A 19,979-nucleotide genomic window follows, 5' to 3' on the forward strand; every position below is an offset into this window, starting at 1 on the left:
TGTTTAGTCAAAACCCAAGTAGTTAGCCAATTCGCAAGCGAGTTTGCAAATTAGCTGCCCCAATACTTCTGATTAATGATCTCTTCTCAATAGTTGTTCGGCAATATCTATCATGACTAAGAATTCATTATCCATTATCGATAGCAATGTTGTTAACCATGGGATACTTCTTAATATTAAGTGACACATCCAATGTCCTGGACTTTGAGAGTGTGTACATGATTTAGATATACAGTAGCTATGAATGAATATTGCAGTGTGTGGAAAATCACAAAATTATAGCTTACAAAATTATTTATTAAAGTTATTAATATTTGGGATGCCATAACAAACGTATTGCATAAATTATTGGATTTTCCCACTGAGCAATATCTGAGACATATTGCTAATCTTTTCAGAAATATTCAGAGCACAACTGAGAAATATGAATGAAGGGCTTTCTTGAATAATAGTAGTCTTTATAAGGTTGCCTCCCCCCCTTATAGGCTACTGCTCTTTTTAGTCCCCGTTCAGGCGCAGCCTGAAAAGGGTACTTTATAATTCAGGTTTTGTCCGTTTTCCGTCTCCAACATTTTCTCAGAAATTCTACAGCAGGTATCAGTGAAACTTGGCAGGTTGATGAACAAGTGTCTTCCGAGTATGCCCGTAATTTTTTTTCCAGATCTGAAAATCCCAAGTGGGTCTTTTTCACGATTTTTATCAAAAATTACCTCCCGGCAACATTGACAGAACGTCTGCGCATGCTCACAATAAATAAATTACTGTAAAATACTTTATTTTTGCTTGCAACATTTTTTTGCTATTTTCGCTGAAGGAATGTTTCAGTTAAAATAAAATCCAGCGAATATTCCCTTTTTCCTATATTTTACAGTCAAACTTGTCAAAAATCAATGAAAATAAATTCAATACAAAAAACAGCCAGAAAAAGACTTTTCAGCGAATGATAATTCCAGCTGAAATAAAATATTTTACAGTAGATTAGATCTGTGAGTAACGCTACAGCACGTGAATTCTCCATTGCGTGCAATTTATTATAGTACTGTTTATACATGTATTTTGTTCGGCTCAGTGATCTCATTCACTAGTTACTAGAAGAACTTGTAACCTTATTTGATTTCAAGAACTTCAAGAAGGCGGCATAAGAGACGTGTTTGCAAAGGTAAGTTCTCCAGTTTCAGCAAAATTGGATGTATTTTGGGGTACGATTGGTGTACATTCTGCGACGTACGTACGGACGTGAATATTATGATGATTGCCAGCTTTATATTCTTGTGAAAAAGCAAACAATGTCCCTGTGTCAATCAACTTATTCATTATATAATAGTAGGTTGCCTATGATTATATTTGTATTTTTATGTTGTGAGTATTAAACTGTTAGAGTAATGAAGATTTTGCCGATCTCGTGCGATTCAACATGGCCGATGTGCAGTGACAACACGTGTATGGACGGTCGGTCGAGTAGTCTGCAATGGACCATGAAATCGCCCGGCGTTTTTTCAGAATTTTTTTTTTAGTTTTTTTTTCAAATATTTTAGATATTTCATTCACTCCTGTCGCCTAAAAGAGTCTAATTTATATTTGACCGTAGTCATAGCCCGAATGGGTAAGCTTCGTTTCGACAATGAGCTGTTATTTCTGCTAACAATGTTAAATTATTCTTTGAATGCTCAGTTTATATTTTGAAAACAACTAATTTTTTGATTAAAAAAAAATCATGCCGTTTTCTACTACCGTGTTGCGTTCACCACGAGGTCACTGAACCGTCATTAACATATTTAAATGAGCCACGTGTAAATGAGAACATGGCGGATATCGTATCGCTTCGAGCATTTACATTCGACCGAAATCATTCGTTTACGATGAAACTAAGTTGAATATTACTTCCAATTTATAAAAATTCAACGAATTAAATTTTTGTGCGTTATTATAATCATTACTGAATAGTAATCAACAATTGCAATACTTCGAAAACAAGTAAGTTATTCACTTGCGAAACACAGAATGACCAGATTGTGCTACCGTGATCATTTGCTACCGGTACTAACCACTAAGCAATGTATTCGTGTTTGTATTTATTCGAAACTTCTTTTAGAACATACTTTACTTTTCGTTATCAACAAGATTATAAAAAAATAATGCATGTTACAGTATGTGAATTTTTTGGGGGGATTCAATTCCAACATTTCGCGATGCCTATGAACCAAAGGCCTTTCACTCTTCTCTGAGTGTGACACCTAAACCAGAGGTTTTATGGTGTATAAACTGGCACTAAATGAAAAGGCTGTTGAACCTTATTAAAATTTATAAGTACATGTTATTATGCATTTCATTATGAAAACTGACTAAATTGAATGTGATCTTATTTTTAATTATGATTATGATTTATATCGGTAATGACGTTTTCATCCAATATTAATTGTGCAATTGTTAAAATGCCTACCTACACATTTATTGTTTTTGTTTTAGTCTATGGGCTACTGTAGACCCCCCTCCCCTCCCTTAGGGATTTTCATTGACCATAATTTTTCGTTAGCCAGGACCCTCAGCTATCTTAATTAGGTTGTTTACCATAAAATTGGTGGTGGGTGTGAGAGCCACGGCTGTTGCCATGGCAACGTATTTATAAAATAAGGGAAATGAAGAAAATGACATATCTCTGTAAGTAAACAACATACAAACTCAAAATAAATGTCTATGTATATAATTTTGATAAAGCCCAGTTGATGACCATGACCTTGGTCATTCAAGGTCAGGGTCATTGTGTAAACAAAAGAAATTTTGAAATAAAAAATATGCTTGGAAGTTGAGGCCAGAATTAATTTTCCAACATTTTAGATGGATGACATCTAAGCATATACTCCTTGGAATGTCATTATGGCATTTGACAGGAAGAGCAGACATCATGAAGTTGGTGAACAGATTTGGGCACTGTGTGTCATATTCACTTATACTAGAAATCCTGACTGCTATCCACATGGTTATAAAATCCCATGGTAGTCCAATTCCACATGATAGTCCATTCCAAAACACAAGGTAATGAAGTGCTGCACCTCTGTTGGGACAATTTTGATGTCAATGAAGAGACAACATCTAGTGATTCACGAGACAGTCATTGACCAATCAAATTATGACAATTATGAATTATCTGTCATGGCCAGGGCAAAGATGCGATCAGTGACAGATGAAGTTAAAATAATAGAGCAATTTTTTTGTCATGTTGAACCCAGCCTTAGTGTTCAGATTACTGAGCCTCAACAAACAAGAGAATATATTTCAGACGTCAAAGTATCTGACATGATATGAGGTTGGATTTCTCTTACTGGAGAGAGAAGAGAAGAATGAGAATCAATAGTGGAATACATGCCTCCAGTAAATGCCCCAATCACTGAAAACATGACTGTGATGAATGTGCTAACGATTTCCCAGGAGGCATCTGCTGCTGTTAGTTAGCCCTACACGATTGTTACATTCGATCTAGCTGCTGCATATGGAATTGAATGGACGTATCCAGATCGATTCAAGAATGTCATCATTTAACATGGGGCATTCCACATGGCGTGTGCATATATAGATGCATTGGGGAAATATATGAAAGGTAGTGGATTGGAGGAAGTTGTGGTTGAATTCACAGTATGTGCAAGTGGGTCGATAGACAAAGTCATGAATGGGAAACATTACAATAGGGCCAGGCTTGTTATCAGAACATCATTAGATGCTCTAGGTCGACTGTTGTTGACTTTATTCCATGACGATGTAGGTGAAGTCATTGACGAAGTAGATATGAAGTTAATGTCCAACTTAGCAAACAAGCCAAACTCAGAGAACTTGTGGAAAACCCAATATGGAAAGAATGGATACAGAAGTATGATGAGTACAGGGATAAGTTGCGTGCTGGAGAAAAAGGCAAAGCACCACAGTTATGGATAGGGTAGATGGATAAGGCATGGCTCCTTATGAGTTTCCTAAGGGCTGAACGTCAATGACATCACCTTTCATATGGCCTGTCTGCATGAATAGTTCCCTCTCTTCTTTAGTCAAGAAAATCCAAACTATACAATTTATACATCACTGTACTTGAATGTACTCCTTAAACTTTCACACACACACCCTGGGGAATCTGCAGTGCAGAAGAAGATCACTGCATTTCAAAATTGTATCAATTCCTTCATGATACCTGATGTGCACAATCTGTATTGCATATAATCAGGGACACCAGTTTCAGACGAAATATCCATTGATTTACTTGCAGTTGACATACATGGCACCAACGCATACAAGAGATTCATATAAAAGAGACTAGTGCAGAAGACAGTCACTTTTAATGCACCAATCAAGAGACTGAAGTTGAAGTAGTTTGCATCGATGGCAGTGAAACAGTTTGTAACAAGTTCAACAAAGAAGACAAAGGAACTGGTGGCAGAAATGTATTTGGGCAGCTCATACTACTTGCAATGAATCATGATCTATGCATGGAAAATGTGATGGCATACCCACTTGGCCCAGTGCCTTACAGTGCAAACTGGAAGAGGGACATACTGTGACAAGCAGGCCAGATCCTGTGGTTCATATTATTGATGGAAATGCAATGTTCCAATCACGAACACAAATCCCACAAACCTTTGAAGAGTTGGCTCGGCGTATATTTGCGAAGCTCTCAAATATTACCTGTGTTGACTTTATCAGAGATACATACCAGACTCAGAGTATCAAGAATATAGAGAGGGAACGCCATGACACATTACATCCACATTCCCAAAATTAGAAAATACACATTAAATACACATTATTAAAGCACATATAGTCAAAGTAGGCCACTACTACACCTATTTTACCAATTTACATTTGATATGCTATTGATTCAAGACAATGCCTCGATATTATTTTTCAGGAGAAAGCCAACACCGGAATCATTCTCTACTGCTGTCATATTGCAATACACTGCATAGATTCAAGTGCCATCATAATCCGATCTCCTGATACAAATGTTTTTCTCTTGCTGATGAAGATTTCACAGAATATCAGAATACCACTAATCGTGGACACTGGTGTTGCAGACAAGCAAAGGTTGATCAACATCAGCTCAGCAGTCCAGGCAATTGGCAATGAGCTATGCAATACATTGCTTTCATTTCACGCATTCACTGGCTGTGATTCTATAAGTTCATTTGTGCGTAAGGGCAAGGTGGGACCCCCTGCTTGTCTTGCAAAGGAACCCACAATTTATTCCTCTCTTCACAAGCTTAGGTATGAGCCAGGCTCTTACCACAGATGAATTTGATGAATTGCATGCATTCACATGCCTTTTGTATGATGCGAAGCCAGGTGTAAAAGATCTCAACAAGCTTCGATACACTATGTTTATGACACGTTACACACTAAAGAACAAGTCACTGTCCAATATCAGGCTCTCATCTGGAATCAAGCTGATGTGTCATGTCCGGACTTGCCAAAGCCTGAAAATGGTCATGGCTGGCAACTACAAGGAGACAAATTGCAGTACAAATGGACAGAAAAGAAATTGCTCCTGAAGGAACTTGTTGATTTGGTGCTGGGCATGGTGATGAAGAAGAGGATACTGGAAATGATTACTACAACATATAAGATGATACATTTGATGACGATCATGAATATGTTGTTGATGGAGGAAGTGATGATGGCGATGATATGACTTGTCTGACAATATGTAAATGTGTATATATTTACTCGAAAAAAGGATAACATTTCAGTGATAATCCACTGATAATAAAGGAAGGAAACTTTAAAAGTGTTAATACTCATCCCTATATGATTGTTAAGATAAATGAAAAGTGCTATTATAGAGATTACAAAGGAAAAGTAGAATAGTAGAAGTATAGCAAAACTGTATGTTTGACACATGCTATGTTTTTCACCTTAATAATGAAGTATAATAACTACAATGTTGAATAATCAAGCATTTGTAATATTTTCTTGAATAATAACGAAATAGTTCAAGAAAGGAAATGAATTTTGGGACAAAATCTCAAATTTTAGACCAAAATCCTGTTTTTTTTTCTATTGTTCTTTGTGACCTTGACCTTGTATGACCAAGTTCATGGTTGCAATCAATCAGGCCTCACCAGAACTATATACCTAGAAACTAAGTTTGTGTTTTTTTGTTGCTTAGTTTTAGAGATATGACATTTTCTAAAATTCTCATATTTCATCACTGCGTTGCCATGGATACAATCTGGCGCCCACACCCACCATTAATATTATGGCAAACAGGCAGATTTCATTAGCTGAGGGTCCCATCTAACTAAAAAACATGATGTGCAAAAATCCCTAAGCGGGGGGATGGTTTCGGTTATTGGCCCCCAGTCTATTTATGTTGCCCTGAAATAGACATTTGTAAAAAAAAAAATTATGCTTGATTAAAATCCAAAAAAAAAAAGATGTCATGTAGCCCCTTCCTGTTATCTGTTTTCAACTTCTTCTAAAGTAAAACTGGCGAAGCCTTGTAATTGCCATACAATCATCAACTGTGGGAAAACTTGTATGTTATTGAAAATCTTTATTTTGTTGTCTGTGAATTAATATACAAATGTAGTATTTGAAATGGCGTATTGGTGCAAAATATTCTCAAACAATCGGTCTTCTGGTGACACTACACTGGGCATTTATGCACAGTCAGTATCCCAATGCGCGATCACAGCTTACTAAGTGATGATGGTGGTTGAAATGGAAAACTGAATACAAAAATCCAGTAATATCTCAAACGAATTTCCGTCTGCTGTGAATGCATGTTTCGTTGCATCAAATAAATAACCCAATTTTATGATAGAAGCTTGCAATCTTGTGCCATACAGGGTCAAGTGATTGAGCAATAACAAATGTGATTTTATGTATTAGGTCATTGAATGTATCCAAAAACATGGTACCAATGATCTGAAATTTCAGGAGTGCTCGCTGAAGGTTTATCAATCTTGCGTATTGTCTTGTTCTTTTTTAATCCTGCATTTCAGTTACTGGAATTCATACTAAAAAAATAGTTTCTGTTTTACTTCTAATAATTCGACCACTTTCAAAAACAAATGTTTTTCCATGGTCGAAATGCAAGAAAAATACAAAACTACTGTGATTTCATAGTAATACCTGTAGATCCATTGTCAATTAGTTTGCCTGATTAACACAGCGTCATACATAGGACTGATATTAAATCATGGAGAGTAAAATCTTGTGATACTAATCTCTAGAACCAAATCGGAATGGTACATATGTCTTATGAACCCACATGTGTATATCTTTGACTATACTCATTTTAAACTTTTTTTTTTTTACAGTGGTGCTGTGAACTGAATTTTTTCTGGGTTCCTACAACATGGAGTGTCAGGGACTTTATAGAAATGTTGTACACAAATTTCATAAAATCCTGAATATATCTAGAAGTCAAAATTGAATGGTTTACAGTATTTTATACCCATTAATAATAATTGAAATGCAATAATATCACGGCACTAAAAAGACTTCAAACAATTATTGTTACTTCTCCATTGAAGGTTATGAGCAGACCAACCTTTACTTGCACTGAAAACATAGCTTTTACAATTGTTTAAATTAACAGATGTTGTTCTATGTACAATGAATACATTTTAAATAATAAACCTTACTGTATTAATAACAAATTGTATTTGACAACTTGAGAATGATTCTCATGCCCAGTGGTGATGTTGAAACAAACCCAGGTCCTGGTAATATACTAAGACCTGATTAACAAAGAAGTCATGTACATCAAGGTTCACTCAGATTTATGAATGCAGTTTCTTGAGCAAGTATACATGCATGACAAATAGTTTTGTTGCACTTGTGTACTCTGAGATTCTGAACATGGGAAATCACTTTATGATGTGTCGTAACCACAAAGAGTACATATTTATTCTCCTGTTTGCAGATGTTCCTTGTACAACTTTATAATCAAATAACAGGGACTGTGACATTTCATGTCTTGTTGTCTTCTTGTTAATCAGTTGTTTATTTTTTGTTTGTCTTCTAGGAAATTGGAGTACAACCAATACTGGTAAACTTAGTCCCAGCAGTTCACAGAACTGGGGGACACATAATTCAAATATAAACAGTAATCCGGGTAGTGCTAATGACTGGGGTAAATCTCATGGTGCAACAGGGAGCAATTCCCAGGGATGGGGAACTAGTGGACAGAAACCAACCAATCCAAACAGTAATTCTAATCCTACCACTCCAACCGTTGGCCAGGCTTGGGGTGGCAATCAACAAGTTAATGCTTGGGGTACCCCAGTTACCCCAACACAAACAAGTACTTCAGGATGGGGTGGAAATACAGGGAGTAGTAGTACAGAAAACTCCTGGGCAAAGACTGCCAACAAGGGAAATGTGCAAGATCCACGACAAGAGGAAACTCAGCCAAATAAGAAATCTTTAGATGCAATTATTGAAGAAGCTGTCAATAGCAATGATGGGTGGGGCAAGACGCCTGTTAAACAGAATACTGCCTGGACTAAAGATAAATCACCACCTGCGGTGAACAAAGAATCAAATACTTGGGAGACACCTGCTGAACATAAGAACGGAACCCAAGCATGGGGGGCAAGCAAGAAAGCGAATGAAGATAGTGGTAATGCATGGGGTAAGACAAACAGTTGTGACAATGGTGGTACCAGTAGTGGTGCTTGGGGTAATGCGGAAACTGGTGAATGGAATAGTAGTAATCACTGGAACAGCAGCAGCCATGACCTGACAGGCACCGGTGTATGGGCAAAGAATGTCAACAACAATGGTAATGGCAGTGGTAATGGTAATGAACGTAATCCTGGCAGTGGCAGCATCCCAGTTAACGCTAGTGGCCCAGTTAATTCTGGTCCCAATGCTGGTGGTAATGCATGGGGCAATCACAATCAGCAGCAAAGTACTAATCCAAATGAAGAGAGAAAGGTATGGAGAAGCAATAGCAGCAATACACAGCCACAACAGCAGCAGCAACCACCAGTACCAGACAGTACTAGACACAATAGCTGGGCTGGTAGTAGCAGTACTAATAGTAATCCCACTGGTTGGGGTAGTGCTGCTCATACTGGTAATCATAACATGGACATTGCTAGTCCATCTTGGGGAAACCCGCCTATCAATGATACTGGTTCTAGTGCATGGGGTGGGAGCAGCACCCATTCTAGTGTAACAACACCAACTACCCCTAAGACACCCAGTAAGATCACAGGTCCTGGTTGGATTGGTATCGACCCACATGAAGTAACCGCTGATATAAAACCAACTGGTTGGGATGAACCATCTCCACCAACAGCACGCAAACAACCTCAAGTGGATGATGGTACCTCAGCATGGGGCAACCCATCTGAGGTAAATGCCAAGGCTACGATGCAATCCAATTGGACAAACCCACCTTCTAACCAACGTAACAGTACTATGCAAGCTCAGCAACCTGTGATGGGTAGCTCTACAGGACAACAGCCTATAAGACCAACTGTCCAACAGAACATCATGCCACAAGCCTCGCAGATGAAACCAGACAATGGAACCTCTGTTTGGGGCGGGGCTGCCCCCAACGCACACAAGGTTTCCAGTTGGGGAGATCCAACTCCACAAACCAATCACAAGGTGGATGACGGTACCTCAGCTTGGAAAGTTGCTGCACCACCCCGCGGGTCATCTGGCTGGGGAGAGCCTCCATCTGATACAAACTGGAACAACAGTGGTATGAATTCCAAGGAATCTATGCAAGATGATCCATCTATAGGTAAGCTATTATGTGTACTGACTGCACACATTTCTCCCGAAGCCACCCTCTATGTTCACAAGGAGATTTGGATCTCTGAAAATTACTTTTTTCCAAAATGTTTTTGAACTTGTCATAGTTACTATGATAATTACATTGTCATGTAGTATATTACAGTATAGGCAAAGGCTATCTGTTTTTCTGTTTAACATAAACTTGATGTATTACTGTTACTACACATGACTGTAATTACCTGGTTTACTGGCACATTCACTGTCATAGCATACCCAAAATGCATGCAGTTGTTGCTCCCTAACTGTCATCATGAATTTGGCATGATACAACAACTACATGCCAGGCTTTGTCAACAGCTAAAGACTGGCAAACAAATACCGGTACTTAAAAACAAACATGACATTTAGGTTGTAGCCAAATTAAATACTTCAAAATAAGATTTATTACTATGGAACAATGAGAATCTTAGTAGTTTCTGTAAATGAGAATTGTTAGTGTAACAGCAAAGATGGTCAGTTGTACCAGTTAGCAGTGGTACAAGTTAACTAAGGTGGTTAGTGGTACCAGTTAGCAACAATGATGCTAGTTAACAGTGAACTGACTTGTTTTCTTTTCTCATTCAGGTCATTGGGGAGATGAAGATCGTTGGGAGAAAGGATCTCAGGACAGTGAATCATCTCGTGGTAGTGGGGGATGGATCAAGGTAAAACAAAGGGTTAGTCATCTTTCATTCACGATCGCCTGTTCTGCCATATGTCAGTTATCTGGTAATGCTTTGTACTCGTGTAAATGGCAGATAAAATCATATGATCTCCTATCAAATTAAGACTTGTTGAGAAAATGTTGCACCACAAAAATTGTTTAGAAGAATTTGTTGCACTTAGATTTAAATTTGACAATAGACCTTCATACTGTGACATTATTTGTTTACATTGCGAATGCCTGAATTCGAGACTAGCTCAGGATCGGCTATGACAACATTGCCCATTGCTGTTGTATTAACAGGGACACATGCATGTATATTCAACAAATAACACCATTATTTTATCTTCAGGTATGAACAACTGCACACTTCCAGACAGCCTGATGCTCCTAGAATTGTCCCAGACACCCTGATACTCCTAGAATTGACCCAGACACCCTGATACTCCTAGAATTGACCCAGACACCTTAATACTCCTAGAATTGACCCAGACACCCTGATACTCCTAGAATTGACCCAGACACCCTGATACTCCTAGAATTGACCCAGACACCCTGATGCTACTAGAGTTGTCCCAGACACCCTGATGCTCCTAGAATTGTCCCAGACACCTTGATTCTCCTAGAATTGACCCAGACGCCCTGATGCTCCTAGAATTGTCCCGGACACCCTGATGCTCCTAGAGTTGTCCCAGACACCCTGATGCTCCTAGAATTGTCCCAGACACCTTGATTCTCCTAGAATTGACCCAGGCGCCCTGATGCTCCTAGAATTGTCCCGGACACCCTGATGCTCCTAGAGTTGTCCCAGACACCCTGATGCTCCTAGAATTGTCCCAGACACCTTGATTCTCCTAGAATTGACCCAGACGCCCTGATGCTCCTAGAATTGTCCCAGACACCCTGATGCTCTTAGAATTGTCCCAGACACCTTGATTCTCCTAGAATTGTTCCAGACACCCTGATGCTCCTAGAATCGTCCCCCAGACAGCCTGATGCTCCTAGAATTATCACCCCAGACAGCCTGATGCTCCTTGAATTTTCCCAGACACCCTGATGCTCCTAGAATTGTCCCAGACACCCTGATGCTACTAGAGTTGTCCCAGACACCCTGATGCTCCTAGAATTGTCCCAGACACCTTGATTCTCCTAGAATTGACCCAGACGCCCTGACGCTCCTAGAATTGTCCCGGACACCCTGATGCTCCTAGAGTTGTCCCAGACACCCTGATGCTCCTAGAATTGTCCCAGACACCTTGATTCTCCTAGAATTGACCCAGACGCCCTGATGCTCCTAGAATTGTCCCAGACACCCTGATGCTCTTAGAATTGTCCCAGACACCTTGATTCTCCTAGAATTGTTCCAGACACCCTGATGCTCCTAGAATCCTCCCCCAGACAGCCTGATGCTCCTAGAATTATCACCCCAGACACCCTGATGCTCCTTGAATTTTCCCAGACACCCTGATGCTCCTAGAATTGTCCCAGACACCCTGATGCTACTAGAGTTGTCCCAGACACCCTGATGCTCCTAGAATTGTCCCAGACACCTTGATTCTCCTAGAATTGACCCAGACGCCCTGACGCTCCTAGAATTGTCCCGGACACCCTGATGCTCCTAGAGTTGTCCCAGACACCCTGATGCTCCTAGAATTGTCCCAGACACCCTGATGCTCCTAGAATTGTCCCAGACACCCTGATGCTCCTAGAATTGTTCCAGACACCCTGATGCTCCTAGAATTGTCCCAGACACCCTGATGCTCCTAGAATTGTCCCAGACACCCTGATGCTCCTAGAATCGTCCAGACAGCCTGATGCTCCTTGAATCGTCCCAGACACCCTGATGCTCCTAAAATTATCCCCCAGACACCCTGATGCTCCTAGAATTGTCCCAGACACCCTGATGCTCCTTGAATTGTCCCAGACACCCTGATGCTCCTTGAATTGTCCCAGACACCCTGATGCTCCTAGAATTATCCCCCAGACACCCTGATGCTCCTAGAATTGTCCCAGACACCTTGATTCTCCTAGAATTGTCCCCCAGACAGCCTTATGCTCCTTGAATTTTCCCAGACACCCTGATGCTCCTTGAATTGTCCCAGACACCCTGATACTCCTAGAATTGTCCCAGACACCCTGATGTTCCTAGAATTGTCCCAGACACCCTGATGCTACTAGAGTTGTGCCAGACACCCTGATGCTCCTAGAATTGTCCAGACACCCTGATGCTCACTCTGATGCTCCTGGAGTTGTCCACAGACACACATAGTTAATGATTAAACAAACAAATTTATACTACAACATCACAAGAATTTTTCCCCATAATTGTCAACAACACCATCACTATAAACTCTGTCTCTTTATTGCTCTTAAAATAATTCACCATCACCAATCATAATCTATCATGCAATGTAGGGTGGTGGAGAGAGAGGGACAGAGAGTTGATGCTCCCAAATTTCTATCCGTGCTTAGAAAATAAATAGAATAGAATCTGATTATAGTAGCGTGTCTTATTTCAGGGTGCTAATACTAAACCTCCACCATCAAAAGATGTCAACACTGCTTGGATGAATAAATATTTAAAACAACTCATGGATATGGGCTTCAAGAGAGAATTGGCTGAAAGGGTATTGAAGAAAAACAGTATGAACATGGAGGGTGCAGTAGGTAAGTGTACATATCTCATCTTATTCTAATCCTTCCCTGAGTCATGGAATGCATGTAACACAGGATTTCAACCTCGTCTTGTTATAGCTACTCTTTTCAAAGGTTATGTTTACCCATATCACATATATGTTTGGCTTGTCTCTGCAAGATTTTCTGTGTTGCAAACATTCTTGATACTCAACAATACTCACATTATATACTGCAACCATATGTGGACTTGTCCAATAACGTCACTGTACTTCTGTCATGTTTGTTTATCCAACTTATAGTCAGATTGAAAACTATGCTGAATGGAACTGGTGGTTTTGCAGTGAAACAAGATTCTATGTTTGGGTGCACATCTCCTGGATCTTTCATAAGTAAGCGCCTACTCACGACAGCTTTTTGCAGCTGATAAAAATGCTGCAATTATTTGTGTTAATTTAAAAGAGCATTGATAAGTAGTAAACAAATTGGGAAAGGACAAGCTACGCTTGTGTATGAGATTACCTTCATGTTATGTCAAATTTCATGGCTATGTCAGTAAAAGTAGACTATCTTGATGACAACTAAAAATTACACTTAGTTAGAAGGCTATTAGATGGTACTGTGGCCTCTATATCCACTATTAGGTATTGCAGGGAAAATGAAGCTATTCAGAGTTTGTATACATGCTTCCCTGATATCTGAAGTGAAATTTATATGATACTAGTTCAGTTACTGGACCAGGTTGTGCGTCATATGGTTTAGTTTGGCTTCACCAAATCTTGATAGGAGAAGCTGTCTTGCCAGTGCGAGAAGAATTTTCATACCTTAATATACAAATAGTGAAAGTTAAACTTTCCCAATGCAGTACTATGTTGCTGTTAGCTGTAAGACTGCTGCTTTAAGTAAACATTTTTATGATGTCGTTAGTGATACTATTTTCATGGGAGAGCCAAATTTACAATTTTATTATATTTTTTATGTTGTTTATTTGTGCTTGTGTAAATTTTAGAGATTTTAAAGGACACATAAATAATCATTGCACATATCATATCTGCTCTTTTGGACATGTTTATGTAAATGACCATTAGCATAATTGATCAAGTGTTGGTGTACTCAAAGGTGTCATTGCTGTTTGAATTTGAATTTTACACATATTGTATTCTTACCTTCTTACCCATATCAATTCAATATGTTGTGATGACCACCTTTCAAACTTTCCGAAACAAAACCAGTTTGGGTTTACATTGAGACACGCTTCTAATTGAGCAAATATGGTGTAGGTTTTCAGATATTAAAGTTGAATATCTTGATATTAGGGCAATAAGGATTGTTTAGTGGGCTCTACATTACTAATGTTGGTGTACATGTGTAACAGTGATTTTCTAGCTACTGTAAAGTGCTTTATTTCCACTTGAAATTTATTTTCGCTGATGGGATGAATCGGTGGAAATCAAGTATTTTACAGTATCAGTTCTGATTGGTTGAATAAGATTTACTATTCAATCCATTATATTTCTCTAAAACAGCATTTTAACTTGAGCAATGTGCTGATATTCCTATTCAGAGAACCTCAACTCCAAAATCTTTCTGTACGATTTTTTTTTTTTTTTTACCTACCTTAAGACTCGTCTTGTTTTACGAGTCAAAATCTGGACTCATCATCTGTTGACGCTGTTTTATACCATTCATGCCAGCTATCTTTAGAGGTTTTCAATGGCTGATGTTTTAAAACAAACTGAATCCCTTTGATTTCTGTCACATGTTTAAAGCTACACTGTTTCTATAACTGAACATGTGCATGGGTAGCGATTTACAAAACATAAAACGAACATAGCAAACACTTTTTACAGTGCTGCTAAGAGCCATGTACACATTTTTACAGGCAATCTAGTGAATACAAAAAGAATTTAGAATAACTAGTGGGGTAAATTTCTAGCTACAATCCTGAGCCAGTTTATAACTTGGCCATATTGTATAATCAGTGTATATAATTTATGTACATGATGTACAGCAAAACCAACCAGAAAATATACCGTAGACAGTGCACATGTGGCGTTCTAAGGACAGTGTCACTTTATAATGTTAAAACAAACATACCAGTAACATGCCATGCCTCTTTCCCTTTTTAATGTTTATTTCTTTAACAGGTGAGCTGCTTGGATTGGGACAAGATGCTAATGATCCTGCAAAGCAAGGTATAGACAGCTTGGAACGTCATCGCAAAGAATCAGTTCATTCCGTGCATTCCTTACAGCAAAGTTCAGATGGATCAACACCCTCAACGCCACTGAACAAAGAACTAGAGAACTTGTCACTCAACGACAACCAAACTCAAGAGAATAAATCTTTCTTGCCAATAGGCGATAATCAGCAATCAATTTCCTCTTCAAATGCTTTGTCTCCGTCCTCTATTCTTCCTAATCATGTGCAACTGAATCAGCAGCAACTGCCTTTCAACAAGCAAGGTTTGAATCAGGGTATGATATCATCTAACATTGCCAATCCCAGCATTACTGGCCAAGTGACTCAGCAACAGCAGTTACAGCAACGTCTTGCTTCTTTACAACAACAACAACAACAACAAGCTCAACTGTTACAGCAGCAACAGCAGCAGCAACAACAGCAACAAGGATTGAGAAATATGGTACCACAGCAGCAACAAATGTTACAGCAGCAGCAACAGCAACAGCAACAACAGTTGATGATGCAGCAAGTGCACTCCCTTCTCCGGCTTGCTGCGCAAGCTGGTTTAATCCAACCAAATATGCTACATCAGCAGGTCACACCGCAGCAAGTTGTAATGGTCAATCAACTTTTCCAGATGCACCTTAACTACACTAAATTGGTGCAGCAGCAACAGTTACTGCAGCAGACGCAGAATGCAGCTGGTGGGAAGCCAGGTATGGGTGGAATGTTGCCACAAAGACAGCAGGAGTTACAACATAGGATTACAGCCATACACCAGCAGATAATACAGCAACAACGTCAATTAAATCTCCAGCAGCAGCAGATGCAACAGAAGCAGAAACTGGAAAGCACATCATCTGATGGGCCTTCTGCCAATGCTTTGGGAATCAATTCTTCTGATGTGAATCAAGATTTGGGTCCTAAAGAATCTCGCTTGCAACAATTCTTCAACAAACAATCCAATAAGCCTTCAGATATCTTCGGCAGTCAGTTTGGCACTGACCACCATGCTGCTCCTTCCATGCATACCAGTCAATCAATGCCAGTACTCCATGATCATTGGGCACGAGACACCTCGCCAGGACCTCTGGACAATCCAGATGTAGGAGACTCATGGCCGTCATCTAGACCAGATATCAATCCTACCAATCTGCCTAATGACCTCCCACCAGAATTTAAACCTGGGGTGCCCTGGAAATACCAAACAAAAGATGTTGAAAATGATCCCGATGCCACTCCCGGTAGTGTCACACAGTCTATCTTGTCCATTGGCCTGGGCCCTACTCTAGGAACGAATAATATGAACAGGAGCTCTTCTCGAGAAGACTTGGTGCAGCGTGAAAATGAGATTCGTGGTCTTCTTATAAAACCAATGCAGCCACCAACTTCATCACCATCAATATCATCAGCAGCATCTCCAGGAGCACCTACATCCTGGCCCACATCATCGTTTCCTCCAACGGCTGCACCACCTCCACCCAGCAATAAAAAATCAGCATGGAATTATCCTGAAAACTATCAACAAAGTTATCCACCCACTTCACTAACAGCAGCATTATGGAACGTGCCGTTCAAACAAACCAGTGCCCCAACTCGTCCACCGCCAGGGCTGGCTCCCCAGCCCAAACCTTCTTGGAGTACTGGTGGAGGTAGCAGTGGTAGTGGAGTATCTCGCAGTACTAGCTGGGATGGTGGCAGATCAAACTTCATATCAGGTATGCCAGCCAGCAGTCATTGCTTACACATCTTTTACATGATTTGTTTTTCAACAGTATATATAATGTTTGTAGTATTCAAGACACTACAACACTGCTAATAACGACTAAAATGTTAGCTTTGATATAAAAATTCATAATCTTTTCGCACAAGCTTTATCTAGGTTGACATGTCTGATCATTTTTACAGGCTTTCCAGGGTCCTCTAACTGGGGTAGTGGTGATAATGTACAGCAAGACATGCCAAATAATTGGTTGGTGCTGAGAAACTTAACACCCCAGGTAAGACAAATGTCATTTGTAAAATACTCATCATACTTGGTGAAGTGGTCTGAGCTATGGCCACAGATGACCATGGGAAATGTAAAAAGAACTGTTTCCATGGAAACTGTGACAGTGGTTTTTTCTTAGTTGTGAGCTTCTACTCTGGAGTCCTTTTTCAATTGAAAATTGTCTGCTGTCACTATTATATTTAATTTTATAAAAACATGTACAAAGGTTCTGCCTTGATCAACTGTGTAGCTATTTCAGGTTCCTTTTAGCTGTGACAATTTTCATTACAACTGTGTTTGTAAATATATATGTGTAACAAATACGGGTAAAGAAATTATTATTATTATATAAATTACAGTCAAATTACAATTTTTTTTTTGATAACTTTCAAATCTTCAGTCACTGGGAATAATTAGGCAAATTCTAAAAAAAAAAAAAAACAATATTATGTCCATTATTGAGCATATTACACCCTGCTTTTGTGCCACGTATGTACTGATACTGAACTAAGGTTACCTACCTGGCAATTCATTAGACAAAAGTGACATAATTATTTTTCGACTATTGGTCTTTATCTTCATTATTAAAAAACTATAAAGTTGACTTTGTCATTCATAAACAACTATCAACATACAATAATTACCACAGAGAAAATAATTAAAGAACCTAATTGTGGAAATAAGAAAGACAATTATTAATAATAATTTTTTTCTTTTAACAGATTGATGGTTCAACTTTGCAAACGTTGTGTAAACAGCATGGTCCTCTGCATACATTCCATCTGAATCTGTCCCAAGGACAAGCTCTTATTCAATATGGTACTCGTGATGAAGCTGCCAAAGCACAGAAAGCTTTACATATGTGTGTACTTGGGAACACTACTATAATGGCTGAATTTTCTTCATCTGAAATGACACGCATGTTAGAGCGTAACAATCAGAGCTCTGGATGGCCACAGTCCATGAGTGGCAATAAGTTTAGTGGTACAGGGGGTAGTAGTACTAACACTGGTACTAATGCTGGTAGTAGTGGGACATCCAGTAGTAGCAGCAGTAGCAGTGGTGGTGGTGGTGGTGGCGGCGGAAGCGGTGGTAGTGGTGGCATGTCTCATTGGAGTGGTTCTACTACTGGAATTAATTTACCAAGCCTGCCTGGCAACCATTTGTGGTCCATGCAGGCAACGCCTACTCCTAGCAGTCCATGGGGGGGAGGTAATGGAGATGCCGACCATATTTCCAGTCCCACCTCTATGAATTACCTTCCTGAAAACTTGTTAGGAGAAGGTTCAGTGTAATATTGAAAACAAAACTTTACTGTGTTTACCCAGGGGTACTGCCTTGCCATTGATATTTGCCTGGGTTCACAATGGTGTGCTTATATGTTTACATGAAATAGCCCCACGTCACAAAGCAACTCTCACCCAGGGGTTGTGGTATTTCTTTCAGTATCAATTTTTTTTTGTTTGTTCAGGAAAACTTTTACATTGTAACAAGGTGCACTTAGAACAAAGCAGGTTATCTTTTACATTAGCAGCAGAGAGAGAGAGAGAGAGGATAAAAAAGTACAAAAAAAAAAATCAGTGAAGTTAGTTTTTCTTTTTAGAATCCCTACTGTGGTATATTTTGATTGTCCAATCATGAGCTGATGGAATTGAATGGAGCATTACTGGTATGCGTTGATTGGTTGTCGTTTATGTCAATCATTGCTTGATCAATTGAATACTAATCATTTCTCATCTTTGTCAGTCCATCCTGTACCTTCCTAACTTTTGAAGAATTTAAAGAAAAAAAAAACATTGAAAAAAGCAAAAACCTAACTACCTTTTTACATTTTTCACAGACGAGAGATTACTGAAATGCAACGTACAAGATATTTGCGACATTTACCTTCTTACCAAAAGACTTTGTCCTTGCAATCATGCCAATATTTTTTTTTTTGTTAAATGACTGTGCGATAAATATTAATAATAATTAATAATAATGACTTTTCGATGTGATAACTTCTTCCAAAGCGTGTAATTACAGAGTCTAAGATATGCCTTTTTATGTGTGTGGCCACTTTTTGCCATGGAATTTATCTATTTTCCATATACAAAAGTGTCTATGCGTAGAAACCCAAAAAAAGTTAAAAACAAAAAAAAAAAACACCACAAAAAAAAATCTAAATAAAATTGAAACTAGGCATCCTGAAAACGGAAGCTTTTATGTGTGTGAGATATGTTGTTTATATGTTTCTTCTGTATAATGACAATGATGGTATTGTTTACTACTTAGCATGGCAATGGTTCGTTCTAGAGTATTTGAGACAGACCCTGCTGTACTTATATGGGTGCATTTGGTCATCTCATGGCTATTAAATATATAAAAAAAATGTACATGTTGCGTGGATTGGGTCTTTATTTGTGTGCAATTGTGTTGTATATTTCTTATGTTATGATGACTTTGTGTTCTTGACACAAGACACTGTCACAGTAATCCTTGAGAATTATTCCAATGAACAATGTGACAACTGATGTTGCCCGTCTCATTTAAAATTTATTAGTTTAATTTATAAAATCAATGTGAAGCTACTTACAAGATTGTACCTGATGGGCTACCCAAACCTACTGTAAAGTCTGTATTAGAAGCTGCGGCTTCTATTAAAATGTTGCATTTCAACAGAGGGGATGCAGCTTACAGCATCTGATAAAAGAATGGGTGCAACTTATATTAGAGATGCGGCTTCTAATA

The 19,979-nt window shown here is 38.9% G+C and overlaps 1 protein-coding gene across 6 annotated transcripts in view; it reads left to right on the forward strand.

Moving 5' to 3' along the window:
- LOC102810041 (uncharacterized) overlaps positions 1-19,624 on the forward strand; it is a 102,786-nt gene extending 83,162 nt beyond the window's left edge. For 4 of the 6 annotated variants that reach the window (XM_085502526.1, XM_085502528.1, XM_085502532.1 and 1 more), the window contains 7 exons: positions 8,012-9,745; positions 10,363-10,454; positions 12,961-13,108; positions 13,378-13,467; positions 15,223-16,977; positions 17,168-17,259; positions 17,972-19,624. In XM_085502526.1, coding sequence (XP_085358652.1) covers positions 8,012-9,745; positions 10,363-10,454; positions 12,961-13,108; positions 13,378-13,467; positions 15,223-16,977; positions 17,168-17,259; positions 17,972-18,544 — 4,484 coding nt within the window. In that variant the 3' untranslated portion in view covers positions 18,545-19,624. The remainder of the gene's footprint in view (positions 1-8,011; positions 9,746-10,362; positions 10,455-12,960; positions 13,109-13,377; positions 13,468-15,222; positions 16,978-17,167; positions 17,260-17,971) is intronic. The other 2 variants (XM_085502527.1, XM_085502529.1) reach the window with 2 other exon arrangements.
- The last annotated feature ends 355 nt before the right edge of the window (positions 19,625-19,979 follow it).

Source organism: Saccoglossus kowalevskii, chromosome 8 (assembly GCF_978046115.1).
Source record: "Saccoglossus kowalevskii chromosome 8, keSacKowa6.1, whole genome shotgun sequence".
Lineage (NCBI taxonomy): Eukaryota > Metazoa > Hemichordata > Enteropneusta > Harrimaniidae > Saccoglossus > Saccoglossus kowalevskii.